Source organism: Camellia sinensis, chromosome 3 (assembly GCF_055761805.1).
Source record: "Camellia sinensis isolate YWXY chromosome 3, ASM5576180v1, whole genome shotgun sequence".
Taxonomy (NCBI): Eukaryota; Viridiplantae; Streptophyta; class Magnoliopsida; order Ericales; family Theaceae; genus Camellia; species Camellia sinensis.
In genome coordinates this window covers 203,928,046-203,952,269 of record NC_138963.1, presented here as the reverse complement: position 1 = coordinate 203,952,269, position 24,224 = coordinate 203,928,046, and the positions used below count along the sequence as shown (strand labels likewise).

At 30.9% G+C, this 24,224-nt stretch overlaps 1 protein-coding gene and 1 long non-coding RNA gene across 3 annotated transcripts; one reads left to right on the top strand and one right to left on the bottom strand.

Annotated features, from left to right (window-relative positions):
- The first annotated feature begins 89 nt into the window (after positions 1 to 89).
- LOC114281997 (uncharacterized) lies at positions 90 to 22,097 on the top strand. 2 transcript variants are annotated; one of them, XR_014365130.1, is made up of 4 exons: positions 90 to 256; positions 2,613 to 2,714; positions 6,105 to 6,172; positions 21,766 to 22,097. It is a non-coding gene; the product is annotated as an uncharacterized LOC114281997 (long non-coding RNA). The 2 variants fall into 2 exon arrangements; XR_003636097.2 differs by lacking the exon at positions 21,766 to 22,097 and having other exon boundaries at positions 6,105 to 6,302.
- LOC114281998 (ethylene-responsive transcription factor ERF011) lies at positions 11,852 to 13,364 on the bottom strand. Its single transcript, XM_028224619.2, has one exon. It carries the CDS (start codon positions 12,574 to 12,576, stop codon positions 12,067 to 12,069), a length of 510 nt encoding a protein of 169 aa, XP_028080420.1. The 5' UTR covers positions 12,577 to 13,364; the 3' UTR covers positions 11,852 to 12,066.
- Positions 22,098 to 24,224: the final 2,127 nt, after the last annotated feature.

Genomic DNA, 24,224 nt, shown 5'->3' with positions numbered 1-24,224 from the left:
GAACAAAAGACTTTTGGTAGAAGAGGACAAATGTGTAGTGTAGGGCGCTAAAAAAAAAAAAAAACAAAAGATCCTGTGGTTGATAAAGCAACGCCGTCGTTTTGATATCCTTCAAATCCTTTCAATTTCAAATTTCCTTTCAAGAGGCGGCCCTTCGATTCCATTCCATACTCTCTATTCTATTCCGCCCCTGTTTGAAGCCATTGGAGTCCGAAGCATTTCATCAGAAGAAGGACCGCACACCTTCGATTACACTGTAAAGTACTCTCTATCTCTCTCTCTAGCTCTCTCTCTTTCTGTGTTTGAATCTGTGGAACACGATGAATCTTGTACTTTGTTCGTTGCGATGTTGTGTTTGACTCAAAAATTGATTTATATATGTATGTATTGATTCATGTATGCATATCTGTATATACATAGTAATATTTGTTTATTTTGATTGTAATATTTTTTTAATTATCGAATTGAGTTGGATCACTGTGCCATTGTATTTATGTTGGGTTTTCTTTTTGAGGAGCAATTTTGATTTGTGAATAAGATTTCTTGCCTCCTATTTGTCCTAAGAGAATGTAAATTAGATAAAACTATTGCTCATTAAATGAAGGGATTCTAACCCCACTACCCACTACCCACTACTAGGGATGTAAACAAGTAAATTTAAGCAGAATATTGGGGGTTTAAGCTTGACTTGAAAACCTAAATGAATTTCAATATGTGTTTAACTTAACTTATTTATCTTTTCAACCAATGGGTTTTACTTGAGCTGAACTTGGCTGGTTTGGTGTCTTTATAATTTATATAATTTTATGGAGATGAGTTCAGAAAATTTACTTGAGCTTTTAAATTTTATTTTCTGTTTTTTTCTCCCAAAGATAGAAACTAGCTTGACAAAAATAAAGTGTAAAAAATTATTTTTCCTCTGAAAAAGAGAAAACCATTTGAAAATGACTTAGTATTTTAGAATTTTTCATGTTTTTACCAAACTAATCTTTTATTTATTTATTTTTTACAGCAAACAGATTTTGAAAATACAACCAAACAGGGAATGAGTTTCAAAATGTGTTCAATCTTTAACTTGTTTACATATCGAGATGAACTTGAACAATTTTTTAATAAGTTGAACACGAGTGGAGCTCAACCACCAATACACAGTACTCCTCCCACAACCGACAAATTATTGACCCATTCATGCTGCAGGATGGAATTGATTTGTACTTAATGTTACAGGATGGCTAGTGCAGAAAAATTAGATTATACGAGGCCTAGTGGACTAGTACCATGTTTATAAAGAAAAATAGTGAGTTATGAGGTTGAGTAATTTATGTTGACCTTTAATGGATTCCACATATCATCTTGCAATTAGTTGTTGACTCATTTATGTTAACTTTACCATTTGTTTTTTCATGTAGAGGTATATTAATCATTCGTCATTCTTGTGTTTGACACCCACTGAGTATTATTGGAATGCTACTTATAGTTTGGGCGAAAAATGTTTTTCAAAAGATATTAATCACATTTTCTAGTATTTGGCATGATAGAAAATGAATAGCAATGAAAATTGTTTTCTATGGTCAACAAAAAATAAGCTTATTTGGGAGGAAAAAATGTTTTACTTTTGAAAGGTGGAAAACTTTTCCGATTTAAAAGTGCTACCACACTACTACTACTGCTGCTGCCACTGCCACCACCACCAATACAACCACTAGCACATTAGTTCAAGTCGAAACCAAAATAAGAAAATATTTTCTACAATTTTTTTTTGAAAAATGTTTTCTGTTAAAAAAAAAAAAATGTTTCCATTGGAAAATATTTTCCACCAAAACAAACCGAGTGTAAGTTTTCCTTTCCTGTGTCCAGTATTTGCTGCTGGTGGAAGAATTAATGCCTGGTTTAAGCTGGCAGCTTGCTTTCATGTGTGAACTCTACGATTTCTTTCCCAATAACATCTTCAAGAATTGAGAAATATTATTTATGCGACTCTTCTAAAATTTGAATTGTAAAACCTAAAAAATGTAATCAATGTTATCGCTGCCATCTACCACTGCGCCACCACCCCTGTGTTTATCTTAACTACACTTGTGTCAATACATGGGCCTTGCTTGCAAACAGTTATACTCACATGAAAATGTAATGTCCTTGTTTTATTTTTCTGCGTGAGAAAAAAAATGAACTTACACACTTAGATTGTGTTTGGATCATGTATTTGTGTAGAAATTTAAAAAAGGGAAAGGAAAAGGCGAGGGAAATGTGAAAAGAAAATTTAACTTATATTTTATTCACATTTTCTTTAAGTTTGCAAGGGAAATGGGAGAAAAAAAATTCACTTATATTTTATTCACGTTTTTTTAAGTTTTCTTTTTCCTTTTCTAAACCTCTACCCAAATAATGATCTAAGCACAACATTAATATATATATCTTTTCATTTAAGCTTAAAACTTATTATTGTTGGCATGTCCTTATCTGAAATGCATTGTTATCTACCTTGGATTATGACGTAATTTTGCTTGCATAAAAGTATGTTTTGATCGACATAACACGAATACTTGTCTATGTATTTAAACTTTTTTACACAAGGTATCAATGATTTTTATGGAGCTATCTTTTATGTGTAGATCTGCAATGTTACATTGATTCGACACTGAGTTGCAAATTGCAATGACGTCATGCTCCATCATGGTTATGTGTCACTTTAATAAATCCACCAAAAAGAAGTGGTATGGTATTTTAACTGCTGTCATGATAATGCTCGTTCCTTGCTTGGTGCAATCTGTTTTTCTGTAAGCATATGATTGTTGCAGCATTAGGCTTTATCATTTATGAATTTGTTTATTCCTTTTCGTTTACCCTACAAATGTTCCTGTTTTGCACTTTGAAGTCTGAACACATTACAATATGAAACTGAAAGCAACTTTTTCGTGTCTAGCAATAGGGTGTCATGTGTATTCAATAACACTGGCCACTAGCTAATCATTTATTGTGGTTATACTAAATAAATTAGGCAAAAGCTGGCTGCTGCCAATTGTAGTTCTTTAGGTTGTGTTTGGATCTAGGATTGAAGTAGAGATTTGTGTAGGGAAAAGAAATGGGGAGGGAAGGGTGGCAAAAATATAAGCTAGTTTTCTTTTCCTCCATTTTTTTTTCTCTTCACAAATTCTTACACAAATCCATGATTCAAACAAGTGATTTTTCTTGATTTGAATAGCAGGTTTTGAATAGCCATAACTGGAATAGATTTTTTTTTCATATAGAAGGAATATGCTGTAAAAATCAGGTTTTATGTATTTTTAACTCATTAAATAATTTTTGGGTAGGCCAGTAAATTTTTTGTTGGTGATAATTATAAATAAAACATTAGAAAACACAAATAATAAAAATTACAATAACTATTGTAAGGGCTGAAGCGCGGGAAATTCGCTCTCTTTAAGGAGATTCAAGCCCTCTATGGTTAGGCAAAACCTCACACTGGTGCCGCAAAAAAAAAAAAAAAAAAAAAAAAGCAACAAATTTGACTTGTCCCCCCCAGGATACAACAGCCTGACTAAGTCATATGGTTCACCAATACTGCACAATTGGTTGAACCCAAAGCTTTACACATACACCATTTTTTATTTGCCTGATAATCTCACAAATAAGAAACTTGAACTACCAATAAGAGAGGTGAAAGACTCAATTTATAGGAGATGAAAGCTTGGTAGACAAGTTTCCTGAAGGATTCTTGGAAGTTGCTTGGAGGATAAGTATAAGAGAGGAAGCTTGGTGAGAAAGTTCCTTGGAGGAGACTTGGAGGCAAAGAAAAAGACTTGACTTAGGCAAAGACTTGGAGAGAAAGAAAAAGAAAACTTGGAGAGAAAAAAAAAGAAAATCAAACCTATAACACATTATAATATTAAAATATCTGCTAACATTTTTGTAGGAAAAAAAAGATATTACAACAAAGTTAATGTCATGCCTAAAGCATCCTAAAGCAAAACTCTTAGCAAATGACATGCTTCATGAAGCAAGCTACCCAGTCTAGGATGACTAAGAAAAACTCTCAACCCGAGAGACTAGGAATTTCCATGTGGCTAGGAAATCCCCTTTGCCTATTAAAATTTTAAACACGAAAGTTGTGTTTGGATCTTTGGAAAGGATTTGTAAAGAGACAAGGCAGTATTATTCTAATTCCCTCACAACCATTTGGCAAAGGTATAGGCGTAAAATGTTGCTAGCTAAGGAGGTTTATCTACATAATCTTTGGTTTGCATTTTCTTACTTTGCTTAGATGTGGGAGTTGAAACAATTTGCTTAAAATATGTTTGAAGTGCCCACTTTTGCCCTGAAATTCTTAACAAACTACAACTTCTCTTGAAGTCTCTTCTTTATTTCTTCTCTATAAGAGTATGTATCAACATTTGGAGTTAATTTATGTTCCTCCGGTGAAGGCTTGTGTGGTTCCCTCTCCTCCTCCTTGCTAGTCTCACAAAAAATTTGAAACTAAAAATTCTTTTGGAAGCATGGTGAGAAGTTTATCACTTGGTTAGAAGTAGAGGGTGCCCTACTTTCTTTTCGTTTTCCACTACCATTTTCTCGCCTTTCCCTTTCACTGCTTCTTGTTCTAGATGTGGCAAGGCAATGCTTCACCTTTGATCTCCTTTCGATTCCAATGTTTGTACGAAAGAGGTTTAAGTGTTTAATTAGAATGCAAAGTATAATGGCCAAAGCATTTACAATAGGTACAATTGCGTGCTGCCAAATGACCAACCACTCATATCTCATAAACATCATCATCGGCAAATTCAATTTTGAGAGACTTGGCCAATGCTTTGATACCTTCAACCTCAAAAAACTTTCTAGCATCTAATAGTACATAGTTTCCTTTACTTCCAAAAGTATTATCATTTCGTCTTTGGTTAGGTCAAATCCAAATGTGTATATTGTATAGGTGTAGAATGAAACTCGTATACGTTAACAAGATGAGAAAAGAAACACCAAGAAAAAGAAATGCTATGTTAAAACATGGTTATCCTTTGTTGTAAAACAAACACCATGGTTAAAGAGAAACTTCCCTGTAGTTATTGTTGAGTAAATAATTAAAGTTGCTCGTCTCTCTAATAACTTAAGCTTTTAGATAAATTGATAGTCATCAATTCAATATGTTATTAAAGTAGATGATAGATTATATGTTTGAATCTTGCCATCACCCAATAATTATAATATTTAGTATTTGGCCTACTTAAATGGCGTGTTGATAATATAAAAGTTAAGTTGCTCCCCTTCCTAACAACTTAAAATTTTAAATTGATAGTGAACAATTCAATACCTGTATATTAAATAAGTTCCTATATCCTGAATTGGACTCTTTTGGTTCAAGGCAAGTAGGAAATGTTTTCTTGAGGCAGGGTTTTTTAATTGAAGATATTTTTCTTCCCCCTTCATTGGACTGCACAATTGTTAACTTAAATTGTTATGTGTACCTTTTAAAGTTTTTTTAACTAAGCCATTAAAGTGTTTTTCTTATAGTTATATTTGTGTTATAGAGAAATAAATACTTGTGGATTTGAATTAGTGGAAGACATGCTTTCGTAAGATGCTTGAATTAGTGCGCAAGCAAGGCATGTTAACTTGTGGTTGCATATTATTCTGTTGGTTAAGTGTCTCATCCAAATAAAGGTCATTAGTGGAGAATTTTGTGCCAAATTGATTGGTTATCTGTTTATGTCTATCCATATTGAGGTCTGGGGAGGGTGGCGGCTTGGCCCAATAGGAAAGACTTACTTTGTGGCGGCACAGGTTCAAATCACGAAACAATTGAACTCCTGTTATTTTGTGATATAAATAGGCAATTTTTTTTTAAAGTTTTTCGGATATAGAAATATTAAATTGTTAAATTAACAACCATGTATTGATGCCAGTTAGCAGAATCTGACAATTGTGTTTGGATTTTAGATTTATATTGAAATTTGCCGCTTCGCCCCCAAGTCTTTGCTTACTGATTGCTCTTTACTTTTTTTTTTTTTGGTTCTTTTTAGTCAAATATGTGCTTAATGATTATATGAAATTAAATCGAACTGTAGTTTATTTAAATTTATTTTAGTTGACCAAGTTATTTTATTTTTTTAATGCAGGATTTCTTGAACCGCCAATTCATTTTATTCTGCCGACGGTGCATTTGTTTAATTTTTCCACCAAAAGGGTATTGTTTCTTAACTATTTGTTGCATTTTCTCACCCGACAACTTCACACTAAAAAAATACAAATGAATGTGTAACTGCATGAATTTGAGCCTAGTTCAGATAATTATATATTGGCTAAATTATCAATAATTCGTAATAGTTGGATTTAATTCACATCAAGTCTTATTGAAGTCTTAATAAAATCGTTACAAAAAAATTTTTTTGTGATGATTTTTTTACATATGTTGCTAAAAATTGATAATTAGTTAACTTTTTTTGGTCACGATTTTTATAAATTGTCTCTGAAAGTTGAAAATTAATTTTTTTTTTTGTGAATTTTTTTAAACTGCCGTTATAACTTTTAGTTAGTGACATTTTTTGTAACAAAAATTTTAAACTAACAATTAGTGACGTTTTTAATAGTATTTGATGAAAATCCCATTAACTATCATAGGATTTATTAAACAATAAATCTACCTATTAGGATTTACACGCAAGTCCTCTTTATATCTCTTGATTTTCAATGAAAAAACTGAGGGGTTGAGTTTATAAAAAATCATTGCAGGTTTATCGGATAAATTATACTTTACCCTTTTTATATTAAGTCACCTATTCACTTTAGCCCTTAAAGTTAATATTTTTCTACTTTGCCTCTTTATGTTTTAAGTTTCTCACTTTACTCCTGAAATTAATTTTTGTTTAAAATTAGACAAAAAATGAGATATTGATATTCACATATAAAAATATTTTATTATATATAACTCATACGTCTGAGGTAAACTTAAATTTCAAAATAATAATATATTTTTTATATTATGTGATAGTTATTATGTCATTTTCTGTCTAGTTTTGAATAGGAATTAGGTTTAGGAGTAAAGTGAGAAATATTTGAAACATAAAGGGTCAAAGTGAGAAAAAATAAATTTTAAAGGTCAAAGTAAAAACGTAATCAAACATAAAGAGGCAAAGTATAATTTACCCAACGTTTAATAGTAATAACCTAACGACTTAGAATGAATCTAAATTATGCACTGATTATGTACATGTTTTTATGGTATTTTCGTGCACATTGCTATTCTAAAAACATTAAAAAATTCAAAGGAATAGGTTACATTTGTGGCTTATTCTGTAAAAATCTTTTGTGTATTTAGATTTTGTTAGGTTATGTATACATGAATTTTTAAGAGAAATGAGAATCTCATTAGTAATTAATTCATGGGTCAATACTAAGTGTTAGTTTCATTAATGTTGTGCTTGGATGAGGGATTTAAAGAGATATTTGGAAGGGAAAATGAAAATAGTAGGTAGAATATGAATAAAATATATCCACATTTCACTTAATTTTATACATCTTTTTCATTTTTCTTTTTAAATCCCTCTTTAAATTCCTAAACCAAACACAACGTAAGTATCCTTAATGAGAAAATAATGGAATTGGAAATATTGTGGGCCTCTATATATTTTTGTAATAACTCTTAAACGATTAACATCCTTAAGAATGTGATTCTTATTTACTTTCTCATTTTAATACATTCTAAACACTAAAATTATAAAATTCAGAATTATATTTTCATATCGTTCAAAAGTACTGTCATTCAAATATAGAAGGGTGGTAATTAAGAGTTTTAATAATAGGGCTCTAATAAGAGCACTAGTGACATGGTAACCTAAAAAAAAAAACAAAAAAATAAAAAAACAAAACAAAGGCAAAAATATCAAATCACACAGTAAGACTCATAGGTTAGAGCTCTTCTAGAGCTCACAATTTAGAGATCTGAAACATTTTTCAATATAGAATCTATTTTGTTTTATATATATGTGCATCAATTTTTATTAGTTGGGTAAATTTCAATATAGGGTAGCCTTTTAAAGCAAATTATAAATAAGTGTAAACTTTATTAAAAATGTTTTATTCACATAATTTTTCTTCACAAATTCTCTGAATGATGTGGTAAGAAAAAAAAGTACATTAATGACTTACACTTTTGCATTTCTCTCTTTCGTCAAAACTTTTTAATCAATCTTATCACATCAAGAATTTGTGATAAGGGATTTTGTATGTATATAATATTGTTAACTTAATAATTAAAAATATAAACTTTTTTTTATCTTATAGTATAATTGATTAGTAATTTTTCCTTACAACAATGTTAGAGATTCACATTTTATATTCACGATATGACAAAAGAGATGGAGCCCATATTATTGAATGTGTAATCATTCAAAAATAAAAAATGCTAGACTCTACCTCAAATTTTTTTACTAAATGTCTTATATAGGTGTGGAATCCACACAATATGGATCCTACACTCATGTGAGACATTTCGTAAAATTTTTAATAGAATTTTCGATATTTCTAACATTATTCTTCAAAAATTAACAATTAATCCCTATCATATCATATCATTATAGGAGATTTTGTGGAATTTCAAACATTTTCATTTTCCTTATTAGTTTTATTAGATCAGCCGACCAAAAGAATAGATAATTGGAGGAAATCCTTGAAAACCTAAACTGTATATTGAATGGAAATAATAGTTATGAGTAAGGTTAGGGATCATAAAAAAAAGTGTTATGAAGATGATTATGAATGATTTTTCATCTTTAGAATACATATATAATAAAACACCACATATTAATTAAAGAATAAAAAAATTTTATAATATATTTTATACTATTCTTTTCATGATCCCTAATATTATAAAATGGGTATGGAGAGAGAAAATCCAAACTAGAAGCATTAATGATTAAACAATGAGGCGTGCTGTTAAACAAAGACAAAGTCAAAACTGGATTGGAGAACAGTTAGGCAGCTAAAGATTTGGCGCCTTAAAGAAACCGTAGGAAAAGGAACCGCCCCGAAAGTAGTAATAGATTGCACCTAATCTAAACAGTTTGGCAATTGGTCCCCCCATTCCATGGAGATCATGCATATATTATTGATATGGCATGCATTATGGAGATCAGGCAATAGTCCAGCTCACTTTGTAATTAAACAAATGTGATTCCAATTAATTTTTTTTTATTTTTTATTTTAAGTCAAATTACATTACCAGTATTTATAATTTGGGATTCGCATTATTTTGGTATTTAATTTTTTAATTATGACATATTTGATCCTGCATTTTGAATCTTATTTTAAATGAGAATAATTGAAAATATTATTGCTTAATTTCAAAGACAAAATTGTCAATTTGATAAAATATAAATTAATTAAAAAAAAATAAATGTCAATTTTTTTTTTTAATTTTTAAAATTATTTTCACTCATCAAAGACAAAATTATATAAAATTGATAAATCTTTTAAATATTTATTTATTTTACTAAATTAATTTTTATTATGTGTTTGGATGATAATAATATAATGTGTGATTGTTAATATTTTAATGTGTAATCAATATATTTAATATATGAAATGCTTTTAGTTTTGAATTTTTTGATTATCAAAGTTGTCGCTAGGGGTGTGCGCGGTGCGGGTCGGTGCGGTTTGAGAGAAAAATAGAAACCGTATGGCGGGTGGCGGATTGATAAAAGTGTCATTAGAATTTGCCATTTTTCTTATCAAAAATCGGCGGTTCGGTTGGCAAATAATGACAGATTTGCCTTGGCGGTTCGGACGGATTGGCGGTTTATAAAAAATATAATTCAAATTACAAAACTTAAATCAAAGAGTAAAAAAAAGACGAGAGATACCGTGATGTTAAGCATCTTGTGAAGCTTTCTTCTGATGCAGCAAGTGTAGCAACAACATGATAATATCAACGACTATGCCATCAGTTCATTATAAGCATCTGTGGAAGTTACAATGATCAAATACAATACATAAAATTAATATCATTCAGGATTTACAATATATTGAAAATGTTTACTGTTGAAAAGTATTTAGATTGAAAAGTGAGCTGATGCAAATTTGCAACATGGCCAGAAAAAAAAAAGATTGAAAAGTGAATTGGAATTCAACTTTATTTTGGATTACTGACATCTTGAATTCCCATCGAGCAGTAATGTAATACTATATTCTAAGGTATAGAATAACAAGCAAACTTAAGTAAAAAAGAATTTTTAGAATCTTATAAAACATGATTTAATAGGGTGCGGGTCGGTGCGGTTTGGAAGAAAAATAGAAATCGGCGGATTGATAAAAGTGTTACTAGAATTTGCCATTTTTCTTACCAAAAATCGGCGGTTCGATTGGCAAATAATAACGAATTTGCCTTGGCGGTGCGGTTTCGGCGGTATTATACACACCCCTAGTTGTCGCCATATTTGACTTTAAAAAAAATAGAAACTAATTTAATAAAAATAAAAACAACCATCCATTACATGATTCTCATGCAAACACATAATAAAAATTAATTTGATAAATAAATAAATGTCTAAAAGATTTATTAATTTTGTATAATTTTATCTTTAGTGGGTAGCAATAATTTTTAAAAATTCAAAAATATTTTTTTGTATATTTATTTTTTTCAAATTAGTTTATATTTTATAAAATTGATAATTTTACCCTTGAAATTAAACAATGGTGTCTTTAATTGTCTTTATTTAAAATATGATTTCAAATTTAAGGTCAAATGTATTACAATTGAAAAGTCAAAAACTAAAATGATATAAGTCTCTAACTATAAGGACCGTTAATGTAATTCGACATTTTTTAATACCAAAATTAGTTAATTATTTTATTTGTATCGATAGTAATGTCCAATTAATTTAATTTAAATTATGTTTAGTCCAATGAGATTGATAATCTTTGCAATGAGTGGATTCATAAGGTGGATTGGGAATTTCATGAGATTAGACATGAAAATATAAATTTATTCTTATTTTATTTAACGAGGATTTTTTAATCAATGTTACAAATTTAACTTTAATCAATTAATACCACAATACTCGTGTATTAATAAATATAATTTTTCTCATGTTACTTAATTCTATTATATTTGTAATTTCACTATACTTAAATCCGTTAATCAAACATGACTTAAATATTACAAATTAAGTAAAAAAAATTTAAATAAGTTTAGCATTTAAAAAAAAAAATCATATTATTGAGAAAATATCCTTACCCAAATTTTCTATTTAGAAATACCGTTTATTACTTCATGTAATAAAAAATTATAAGATTTATTATAGTTAAAAATAATAATAATTCAGATATTTTTTAGAGTTATATAGTTAACAATTTTCATTTTTTAATACATAGCATAAAATAATAAATAAAAAACCTATAGGCCACCTTCCCTCTCCATCGTGCACCACCCATTAGTGAACAACCTTGCCACGGCTTCCAAGTTCCACCTTCTCATGACGGTGACAACCTTCCCCTGTCTGACCCTGATTGAGGACCACGCCACACCACACCCTCTCTCTCTCATGACTGTGACAACCTCTCCGATTGAGGACCAGTGACCCCTATCCTCTCTCTCTTTATGTGGCGAGGTGTTTCACAGCGATGTCACAAATACTGGTTTCTTTCTACACACCCAACTGTCTCTCCCTCTCTCCCTCTTATCTCTTCTTATCTTTTGTCTACTCGTTTGTTTGGCAACTCATAATATCCCCACTGTAGGACCCAATCACTGTTTCTTTCTTTATCTCCTCGTTCCATTGCCCACCTCTTCTCCTCCTTCTCTTCCATCAACAACCCAACAAAACTAACACATACATCCATACATACTCACATAACAAGAACAAACAAATTAATAGAAATCACAAAAATTAAATAAATCACATATCAAGAAAACACAGTCCAGATCCATGTGTATATCCATAACCATATTTATATGAAACTGATGAACATCAGAAGATGCTTCACTAATCTCACATCATCCCTTTGGATCATGTGACATGAACGTATCGACTTCGAATCGAATCAAACCCTATCAATTCTTCCATGTTTTTGTATATGATTCTCTCACTCATCATCTTCATCGGAGTTTTCGGGGTTTGGGTATTCGTTCAAGTCCGGCTTCAGGGAGGCTCGGCTAGAATTTGATTCCGACGACGGCGCATGTTGGTGGTGGTGCTGGGAGCTTTCGATAGCGTCAACCCTAGCTCCGACCTCGGTTGCTTTTTTCCTTATTGAGGCGGCGGACATGTCGTGAAGCTCGTCTTCATCGACGATGTATTCCGGGAAGTTGAGCCTGGCGGAGGGGCCTCGGAGGTAGTAGACGGCGGTGTCGTAGGCACGTGCCGCCGCCACGGGGGAGGAGTAGGAGCCGAGCCAAATACGGGAGCGCTTGTTGGGTTCCCGGATCTCCGCTACCCACTTCCCCCACTTTCTCATCCTTATCCCTCTGTAGGGCTTCTCTTTCTGGTGATGTTGTTGTTCTTGTTGTTGTCTTCGCTTGCGCTTCTCTGGTGTGCTTGTAATACTACTTGTTGGGCTCGTGCTTGTGCTTGAACAACACTCGATTCCTTCCATTAGAGAGGTTTTGGTTTGTTCTTGAAGGAATGATTTAGTTGTGAAGATGATGATGATGATGGTGAAGGGAAAGAAGAAGAGGAGGAGGTTGTAACTGTCTCAGAAAACGATTCCCTTGAGCCCTTCTGTTGTATTTATGCGTGTGCATATATATATATATATATATTAACCACATGTATGTAGATATGTATATGTATGTAAAGGAGTATGAATGAGGTGCATAGACAGCACGCATTGGGTTGGGGGAGAGGAGGGTGGGGTGGGGGTGCGAGTGTCTTACTTGGCTGCTAGTCTATCGTCTGGGCACGGCCGCCACGTTGATCTTCCTTAAAAGATAAAGGATTTGCTTCTCTCCAATCTATGATCGGATCGGAGAGTGTTGTTAGGTTCGTGCTCACTTATTACAGGTTTCGTTTCGATAATCTGAATCGTTTAATGTGTAAAACTCATCGAGTATTATATGTTTATAAAAAATTACAATAATTGAATATCAATAGATATCTTATCGGATCAGATTTTTGTCAACGGTTTATTTTTTTACCTTCTATTTCTTTTTTATAAAACTGATTTGATCATGTACCTATCGATATTCAATCAATGTGATTTTTTACAAGCCTATAATACTTGACAATGTCTACATATTTAACGGCTTAGATTATCAAAACGAGACTTATGTTGGATCTCTGTAAATTTAACAATATCCTCTAATCTAATTGCAAATTGAAGGAAAGCGAAACCCAAAGATTAAAGTCCAAAACTGGCCGACATAAACTATCGGTTTCCCCCTCTCTCCCTCTATCCCCTAATTTAATATCTTCTATATTAATAGAGTAATACTGTAAATTTACCTTCATCAATTGAGAAATTATCGAAGAATTAATTTCTACCCCATCTCACGTAAACTTTACAGTATATAAATTAATCTCTATTTTATAATTATTTATCTAGAAAATTTTGGATGAATACGTACAAATTTATCTTTATCCTATAATTACTTACTCAGAAAATTATAAATGAATGCGTTTGGATTATCAGACTTTCTCATATTAATATATAAAATAAAATTTTTTTTTATCAGACTTTCTCATATGCGACATTTGAGATCTTTAGTTATGATTTATTAAGATTTTAGTTACGACTTATTTATATATATTATAGCATTAGTTATGATATTATTTTATAGGCAAATTATACTAACAATCTTTATAGTTGGAGTCTTATGTTATTTTAGTCTCTAACTTTTCAATTGTGACACATTTGATCTTGAATTTTAAATATTGTTTTAAATAAGGACAATTGAAGATGTCATTGCTCAATTTTAAGGATAAAGTCGTCAATTTAATAAAAATAAATATCAAAAAAATATTTTTAAAATTTAAAAAAATATTTTTACTCAGTAAAGATAAAATTATATAAAATTGATAAATTTTTTAGACATTTATTTATTTATTTTTTACTAAATTAATTTTTATTATGTGTTTGGATTATGATTATGTAATGGGTGATTGCTTTTATTTTCATTAAATTAGTTTTTATTTTTTCAAAAGTCAAATATGGCGATAACTTTGATATTATTATTAAACCAACCCATTAAATCAAAAAATCTAAAACTAAAAACATTTTATATATTAAATATATTGATTACACATTAAGAGTCTAACAACTACCCATTACATGATCATCATCTAAACACATAATAAAAATTAATTTGCTAAAAAAAAAAAATGTCTAAAAGCTTATCACTTTATGAAATGCTATTGATTTATCTTCTATTTTGTTTGCTGAAGCTCTATAAAATATATATATATATATATATATGACCTATAATATCATGTTTTATTACTAAATTAATCATTTATAGGTGTTAGTCTTTTTATTTTATTTTATATATATAATAGAATAGTTTTGGTATTATAATAAAATAGTATTTATGGTTTCTTTTCACATCCAATCTTTTTATTTTTTGAGAGATTCAAAATAAGAATTATGAAATAAGTGTATTTCTCTCTGTTTCTTTTCATTTTACTCAATTTCTCTCATCCTGGCTTATTCAAACAAGTGATATGGACCATAAAAGATACATTTGTTTATTTTTTTCCTCCAATTACTCAATCAAAACGAGCTGGTAGATTCAACCGCTTTAAGAGCATTTCCAACACACTAAGTGCATAATGCATGTTAGTCAAAATGCTTAATATAACTTCTTCTTTTTTCTTTTTTTTTTTCAAACTTTAATACACTAACTATATGATTAAACATTTACTTAATTTACATTTACTAGCTATATATATAGCTAGCTTTCAAAGATTATGCAAAATTTATTTGACCGTTATGATCATTTTCCTTTATTTTTGTTTAATATAGCATTTCATAAAGTGATTAATATTTGAATGAATAGCTAATTAAAAAATATGATTGGACAGAAAATGTTAAAAAGTGAATATGTAAAATAAATAAATATATATATATATATATTATATTCGTAAAATACCTAATAAATGCTATAACTATTTAAACGTTATAATTATCAGATATAATTACAAACTGTATGTATGCCGACCTCTAGTGAATCTATATTTCTCTTAGCTTGGCCGAAAGAGTGATGTATGCTTTTACATACAGCAAGATTCTTTCAATTATTAATTAAATTCGTATGTTTTGTTATTTTTATTATTAATTATTAGAATAGTGGAATTGCTCCTTCTAAAAGGTTAAATAGTGATTTAATTTTATAGTTAAAAATTAAAAATTTGCCAATTCATTAATGAGAAAAGTAATGTAATATTTGTTAATAGTTGATGATAATAGAGTAATTAATCTTTTATATATTGGAAAGTGATTTATAAATTGAAATATTAAATTAAAAAATATATGATTATTGTTTTGGTGATACTTTTAAAAATATCTTATCTTTATAAAAAAATTTAATTTGAATGAGTGGATATAAATTTATTATTTTATAATTAATTATTTATAAATCATTGGTATTTTATATTCCACGCAAGGGTTTGTGGAGAGTCTGCTGCGGCTGATGTTTGGGTGTTTTTCTTTTTTTTGTTTGGGTGTTGTTCGGCTTCTATTACGGCAGCACACTTCAGATATATCCTTTGGCGTGTAGTAATTATTTCACTTTACCGACCATCAAAGTTATATTTAACCCAATTATTAATAGTTTGATATTTTGAATAGTATATTGTACATAATTTTATGTTGGAAAAATTAAAAAAAAACAAAAACAAAAAAATTCTAAGGTTTGAACCTTATAATAAAATAAATTTTGAATTTTGAATTTTATAATTAAAATTTTAATATTTTGATTTATTTTCAACCTAAATATCTTACTATTTTTGTTAAGTAAAATTATTGAAAAATGTATATTTCAATTATTAAACTCAATAAAAACTTGTATTGTAGACATTTTCTGTATGCCTACATTGAGTTTAATGATTCAAATATATATATATATATATATATTTTACAGTTTTACTTAACAAAAAATAGGTGGAAAGTTTCGATTGAAAACAAATTAAAGTATTATGATTTAAATTGATAAAATTAAAAATTAAAAATTTATTTTGTTACAATGCTCAAACCTTGACTCTTTTTTTTGTTTTGTTTGTGTGTGTGTGCGTAATTTTCTTTTTATTACATTATTTTATTTTTAGACATTAGTTAATGAGACTCATTAATAAATATACAAAAAATAAAAATTTATTCTTACTTTCTTGTAATACCTTTTCAACTTTTTTTTTTTCTTCTTCTTGAGTTGGTGAGACTTTAAATCAATTTTTTTAAGCTAAGCTTTTGTTTGTCAAACCGAATTCTAATTTAATTAATTTTTTTTAAAAAAAAATTAGAAAGAAAGAAAGGTGAGGAGTTGGATAATATTTATTTGGTTTGGCTAGGGGGATGAAAACGATAAGGATGATGGTGAGTGCGGCTGTTTGAGAATTCCAAGGGAAATTGACGAAGAAATAGATTGGAAAATTTGATGTGAGAAATGGAAAGAGAAAAATAAAAATAAAAAAAATAAAAAAGAATTGATAAGATTTAAATTTTTAGTTATGTTTGATTGAGTTAGGAAATGAAAAAAATAAAAGAACATAAGTAAGATTAAAAGACAAAAAATGAGATTGTATTTCTCTCACTTTCTTTCCTCACGTGTTTTTTATTATAATTAAATAAAAAGTGAAATTGTATTTTTCTTTTCCTTTTTATTCAACCACACAGTGTAGTACGGTTCTATTGGGAAAGTCATTAATGGTTTCATATGAATGTTTTATGTGACATAAATCGCTCAAACAAAACGCCACTCAATATGGTGGACCCACTCTTCTTAGATTCATTAAAAATTTGATTAAATATATATATATATATTATAAAAAATTAAATTATTAAAATTGATTTGATTAAAACTTGTTTAAAAGTTATTGAAAATGTAAATAAGTTAAATTTAAATACAAACTTTAATAAAATTTTGTTTGGTTGTGACTTGAAAACCAAATTATCAGCTATTAAAAGCCTATTTTGCTATTAAAAAATCAAGTTTATTAGGCAATTTTTTTTTAATTTTTTTTTTCAAATTGTTCACTTTAACCATCTAAAAAACAGTTAGAAAAGTAAAAAATGTGTCGCACAAATTAATTTTTTAAAAGCTAATTTTTACATAATAAATTGGCATTTTAGCTAACTCTAACATTTTAGAGTTATATTTGGATAATAAATTTTAATAAAAATTTAAAAAAAAATAATAATAATTTTTTTTTTAATTTTTAATTCACATTTATTCTTTACTTTTTTCTTTTTTTTTTTCTATTTTTAAATTCATACTCAAATTTATGTCCCAAGGCAGCCTAGTGGAAACGTTTTAAAAAAAGCTATTCTGCGTGTGTGAGAGATATTATGGAGGGGTAGGTCGGTGATGGACGAAAGAGTATGAGAAGTGGGATTGACTTTCCGTCTACGCAATGACCAACCAAGCAAGTGGAAATTAATCATCAAGGGAGAATCTACACCCTGTTTGGCTTGAAGTTGGACTTTAACTTCTTTTTCTAATTTTGATTATTCATCCTATTTATAGAAACAAAAACACATGTACCGATTCTTAAATCACACCTACAAATGAAAATTTTAGAGTAAAAAATACTTCTACTCCAGGTGAAGTGTTTAGCGTGAACAACATATCAAATTGGAACTGGTGTGTAAACATTATTTTTAGCCGCAATAAATTGTTGCATGGATTTTGTATATTAATCTAAAGTGTATAGAGGATCAAAAATAAAATGGGGTATAAATGTTCCATAACGGAATGGAGTACACATCATATGGTATCGTCACTTTATGAAACATTTGTATTTGATTTTTGTGTTTTTATCATTGCTGCTGTAAAATTTATTTAGGTTTCAAATTTAATGGAAAAAGGAAAAGAAATAGAAATGAAAGGGAAATATTTTTTTTAATTTGTTTTTTTTTTTTTGTTATTATCATTTGTATATATGGCCTAAGCTATGTGAAAAATGAAAGAAGTATTTGTTTAAAAATCAGTAGGAAAAATAAGAAATAATACACAGCGAAAATAAACAGATTCGGGCATTCCTTTGTACGCTCAAGCAGAATCCATTGATTATGTAAGTGAATCATGTGCCTACATTGATATTTTTGAATAATTCCCAGCAAAGGAGTAGAACTACTAGAGAATTACCCATACTCTTTACAATACAAATGCATGGTTCTGTATTTCTATGGAGAGAGAAAAAAAATAGAGAAGACTCTAGGAGACTGATCAGATACGGTTAAAACTAACTCTCACTATATAATACTTATATTATATGGGAGTGTTATAACCATCCACAACTCTATCTCTTCAACAGATGAGATAGTGGGTTAATTACACTTATCCTAAGATAAGTTAATCCAAGTTCACTTTGATCGAGTCTCTTTTTATGAGTTTTGGCTCATGCCACCATGGGCGACCAAATCAGGTATGTGTTCTAAGCCTAACCCAATTTCCAACATCTTTCACTCGAACTTGCGCTGGCATGACACCACGCTTCCTTTATCTTAATCTATACATCAAACACAATCATACTGACCAATGGACCATGCGACTGTTGAAAACACATACATGTGGGAGTTCTACACTAGAAACTCAAAAAGAGCTAGCATAGAGACATCAACTCGAAAATAAAAATAATGTCTCATATACCCCAGACCCATCTAATTACACTTATCCAAAAAATATCTCTAATCACTCAAAGTAACATGTTTGACCCTCTCAAATTCTTGCAATATATTCACACTCATTCCGCCTTTCATACAGAGCGATGTGAGTTGCTGGCAGCGAATAAACAACAGTGGTGTAATACTAGATGATTTTTCCTTCATCCTCATGCCATTTAGTTTAGGATTGATCGCTTTCCCAATGATATCCCATAAGGCCGAATTATACATGACCGCAGACAACATACAAAAGTAGCAGAACATCAACCCTTTACCTCATGACATAGTCAAAGCTCACAAAAGGGTACATAAATGAAAGTCATATCAATAATGACACAAAAGACTCACACGGTAAGGAAACAGGAATTTATTCTCTTACCTCATTACTCAGTCGTTCAGCACATGTAGTATGAATACATGCTATGGTGGAGTAATTCTTCCAAAGAGTGACGTCATACTCGATACACTGTACAGATCTCAGTCTAGTCGCTTTCTAGCGCCTAACCTGAATTCTCTATTTGCTCACTTTCCAAGTACCGAATGATATCTCGCATCTAGTTAATCATAGCAGGCATAACTTGGAAAGTGGTTACTAACATCCATGTTTGGTCTTTAACACGACCTCATTTTGGTTGCAACTAAGGCGACATACATAATGGATAATTTAAGCCTTTCTTGGCTTCAAATTAAATAAACCACTAGTCTCATCCTTACTCGCTCCCAAGCACTAAGGGCGATTGCTTGTATGAGTGAGCCAATATTGCCTGTTGACATCATCATGCGCAAATCATTTGACACAAAGCATAACAGTATCAATATTCTATAATCTCACAAAAATAAGTGATCGATTAAAAAAAACACAACCACAATTTGCGCAATTCTAGATTTCAAGCATAGGCTCTATCAGCACCTCTTGCGATAAGCATATACAACAGAATCCACCATGTGCGCCTCACATGAAGTGGTTCAAGATCACTACCTCTTACGCAATTACCTCTCTAAAATATTTTGGTGACCAATTTGCGTTTATTCAAGATGTGCGCAACTAGCGCATTGAATCTTACAGGGAGCAAATTTATACACAAGTAGTAGAGTATCATAACCACTGTCTAATGAGCAAGGTCAATGCCTAAACTACTCAGTTGACCATTTACAAAAGATAATACTCATCTTGTCGTGTACTTAAGGCTCCCACAACAAGAGATCAAGGAATATAGGTCATCTATTTCTCCGAGAGACAATATAAGGATTTACTTATAGCGATTTCAGTTTTAACCTGACTCTTGTTGTATCCCGAACTCGGGTTTAATCGTTTCATATTGTTGTTTATAAGTTGCTTCCCTTGTATCTCCTTAAATTTGGCTATGGGATTGTTATGGTTGCGTTTGGAAAAGGTTAATTGCTTAGTTTCCAAACTCTTGTTGCCCAGAATTTGGTCCTTCACTAGAGTGGCACTTCTTGCGCTCTAACGGGCTTTGTAAACTCTCGGTACTTTTGCAGGTTTGCAAAACTACCGAGAGAGTGTATTCTACGCTCGAGCGATCTGTTCTGTGCTCGAGCAAGTTCAGCTCGAGCGGCCATTCTTGCGCTCGAACGATTGGTCTGTTGTCTGCAAAACTACTGGAAGTGTGCATTCTGCGCTCGAGCATCACTTCTTGCGCTCGAGAAGAACAACTTATTGTGTTTGATGTTCGAGCATCACTTTTTGAGCTCGAGCCGACTATGCGTATATCAGTTCGTAACAGCCACTTTTCACATCACTTTTTTCATCTCTTTCTCTCTCTAAAACATTTCAAAACCCTAGATCATGAGTTTCTCTCTCTAGAACTCACTTTCTCTCTACATTTTCATCTAGATCCATTAGTTTCTCTACCTTAATGTCTTTAGGAAAAAGGTAAAGCACCTTAAGGGCTACGTTTTGATCTGAATAAACCTTGCCTTTGACATCTTTGGATTTCCTACATTGCTTTGCTTGTCTTCTCACTTTGAGACAAAGACTTTCTACACTCTCCTATAACTTTTAGCTTAGTTATTTGTTGATTGTGTAAATGATGTTGGGATTGGAGGATTTTAGACAAATCTAGGATTTTGGTTTAAAATCTAAAAAAGGCTTTTCAAATGAAGGTATTGAATATGGTTATGGATGTATACATCAGGATGTATTATGTTAAATTTGTTGATTTCGACACATAGGTTGGATTTGGAAGAAATGAAGCTTTGCCATAAAATGTTTCAAATAAGTATTTTGCATAAATAATGAAATTTGTATTGGAAATGTGAAATTAGATGAATGTGTATATAAATGGTGGAGTTGAATGTGTATCATCTCTCACCTATGAAAATTTGGATAATTTATCTATTTTGGAGATTGTATATCTGTTCAAAAACATCTGTTTTGGGCTATTGGTAGAGAATAGCTAAGATTGTTGTAGCAATTGCATGAGGATTAGGTGAATTGGAACTAATCTATTATCTGTTGTCATTGAATATGACTGTGTTTTAAATACATTAAATATGTATGATGTTGGGAGGAGAAAGAAAATGTACTCCATATTTGGGAAAAGAAAGGAGATGGACTCCATTGAATTAATTTGGCTTGTGTGTCTAGGGTGAAAGTCCCGAAAACAGCGCGTATACATGGGTGCCGATCCCACGGACGAATTTTTCATAAAATGACAAATTTGAAGTGTTTGTGTAATGATTGTATTGATTAGAGAACTACTGAGTTGTAGCTTCAGTTGAGTTGTTTGGATAATAATGGGCTTCACTCATGGATTGAGGTGAAATGAATTGTCATGAAATGAATTAAGATAAAATGGCTTGAAAAATGAAACTTGACATATTATGATATTGTAAGAATACGAATGATTTTATCACGGGCATTGCTTATATCTTTGTTAAGAATTATACATTGTGTTAGATTGTTTCTACTGGGTTTTGACTCACCCTATTTGGGAAAACCGTTTTCAGGTGTTGGGGACATACCTCCGCTAAGACAATAGCTTGGGAGAAATTGGAGCTGAAAGCTTCTTTTGTTCATTATGTTATCGTTTTGATTTAAGCCGTTTTGATTTAAGCCAAGGGCTGTATATGTATTGGATTTGTATCCACTTTTGTTGTAACCAGGCACAACCTTGGAAATATGTAAGCCTTTAGGGCATATAAATATTTGTTTAACTTTCATTTCTCATTACTACTTGTAACACATGCGGTAGATTCAGGATAATCATTTATGAATGTATAAGGGATGTGTCACCTTTTGTATATCAATTCTGATTAATGGAAGGTTACTATTTTGTTTACGTCTCTATGTATATATTGTTAGGAGTTGATTTATGACATTTATTTCAGGGCATTACAATAATTGAGGCTCTAACTTTTACAGATAGGTCAGTCAATGGGTTTGCAATTTCGCATCTAGAATCATTCTAGGATATTCTTTATGTAAGTTATCAAAGACAAACTGAGAATTCTCCTAGAACAATCCCTAAGGATCGTACATCTAAGCATATAAATTACATCACCATGTCTATCATGTCTAAAACAAATGACTACCAACCCTAGGTAACGACAACCCTATAAATTCCTAGCTCATAATGACTAAGTAAGGAAAAATTTTTTTTGGACCATTGATCATGCCTCAGTGGTCTTCATCGATCATCTTTGGCCCATCATGGCTCAATGAAATCTAGGAACAACTATTTGGATAACTATTTTAGGCTGTAATAGATTTATTGGAACTAGCAATCTTTTTGCACTCCTAATTTTTTGCCATAAAAGCATAAGGTAAATCCCTATGGATTTAGTTATCCAATTCTTCAACGAAAAGTTGGGTCACAATGTCCACAAAGTAAAGTTTCAAACTCATGTCAATCATAGCCTAAGTCGAAGTAACCTTACTCTCCATGAGGAAGTCTTCTCATGGTCTACACCTTACTCAATGGTGCGACTTTTCAATATCTATCAAGCCTTATGTCTCAAAGAGTGACTATCCAAATCGTATATAACTTTAGAATAGTTTTGCGTCATAGCAGAAAGTCAACCAAATCCTAAAATTGTTAATCCTTAAAGACTTTGTCATAAAGTGCACAACGTTGATCCACTTTCTAAAAGTAGGGGATTAGAAAGCCTTTGGCATTATCTTAGGCTCTTTATCATCTTGCGGAGCAATCATGAATGTTTCCCTCTCAATCACCCAGTGATGACGTGGAAAATTTTCACATTCGCTAACACACAACTAACAACGTAGAGTATTCTTCTGTAATTAAGTAATCCACTAGTAGGCACGTTGCTCCCACTGTTCCTAGGATATTGGAAATTTCTTTCTATTTTTAACTAGGCTACATAAAGCGCCATACTTAGAATTCTTTATCTTATAGAATTCCAAAACTCTATTTACATCATCTTTACTAAGAAAACTTTATGTGACTTAATTACACTCCCGCAAAGCTGCTCACTTATAAGCACATGACCCGGAGGGTTTATATGTCAATATACAATAATGCACCACATGACCTTAAGCATTTACATGACATCATGCTATAATACGTCATAGAACTCTAGGTCTTAACTTCGCAACCTTCTAAGAAGTAAAATAAAGATAAGCTGCTGATGGTTACAGATCACCCACAAATGGCTCTCCGCTAATCTATTTCTCAAATGGAGTGTAAAATTTGATATGGAGGCACTTAAGCCTCGTTTGGAACAAGTTATTTTAGTAAATTTTTGACTTTTTACAAAAAGATGTGCAAAAAAATAAAGAGAGTGATGTGACAACTTACAGTGATTTTTTGACTTTTTGGTTAAAATAGTTACTTCCCAAACGAGGCCTTAGTTATGGACATAGACAACAAACTAAAGTGCAATTTTCAATTGGGAAACATATTGCGCCATCATCCATCTAGCATAAACAATACTTAATTCCTTATCTCTACTACACTATTGTGTTACTGAGTACTAGAAATAATCAATTTTCTAAGCATCCTTTTTTTTCACAGAGCTTTCTAAAAAATAACTCAAATAGATACTCATTACCAAAGTTAAAACTAAAAGCATGAAAACTTTTACCTAATTGATCTCGATCTCATATGTGCAATGTCAAAAATCATCTCAAAACTTTTAACTTATGGGAGATCAAATAGTCTTGACTAAGATGCATATTGTAATCTATAAATGTGTCGAGATTGGGGCTAGCTATCATAACCTTACATATATCCAGTCTTAAATATCATTGTGGACTAAATGCGCCAATATAGATGCCCTTCTGTGACTTTTCTACTTATTTGTACGCAACGTTGCGAACAAAGTTACATATTCACATGAGAGCAAGATACTACAAGCGAGCGGGCTCAAGAGGGCCTACTCAAACCATCTATGTCATCTTCTTATTAATGTGATTAAAAACAATAAGCCACTGGTTCATGACTGTA

Excerpts from the sequence above, each read along its gene's own strand:
- LOC114281998 (XM_028224619.2), bottom strand. The coding sequence starts at position 12,576 with ATGGAAGGAATCGAGTGTTGTTCAAGCACAAGCACGAGCCCAACAAGT.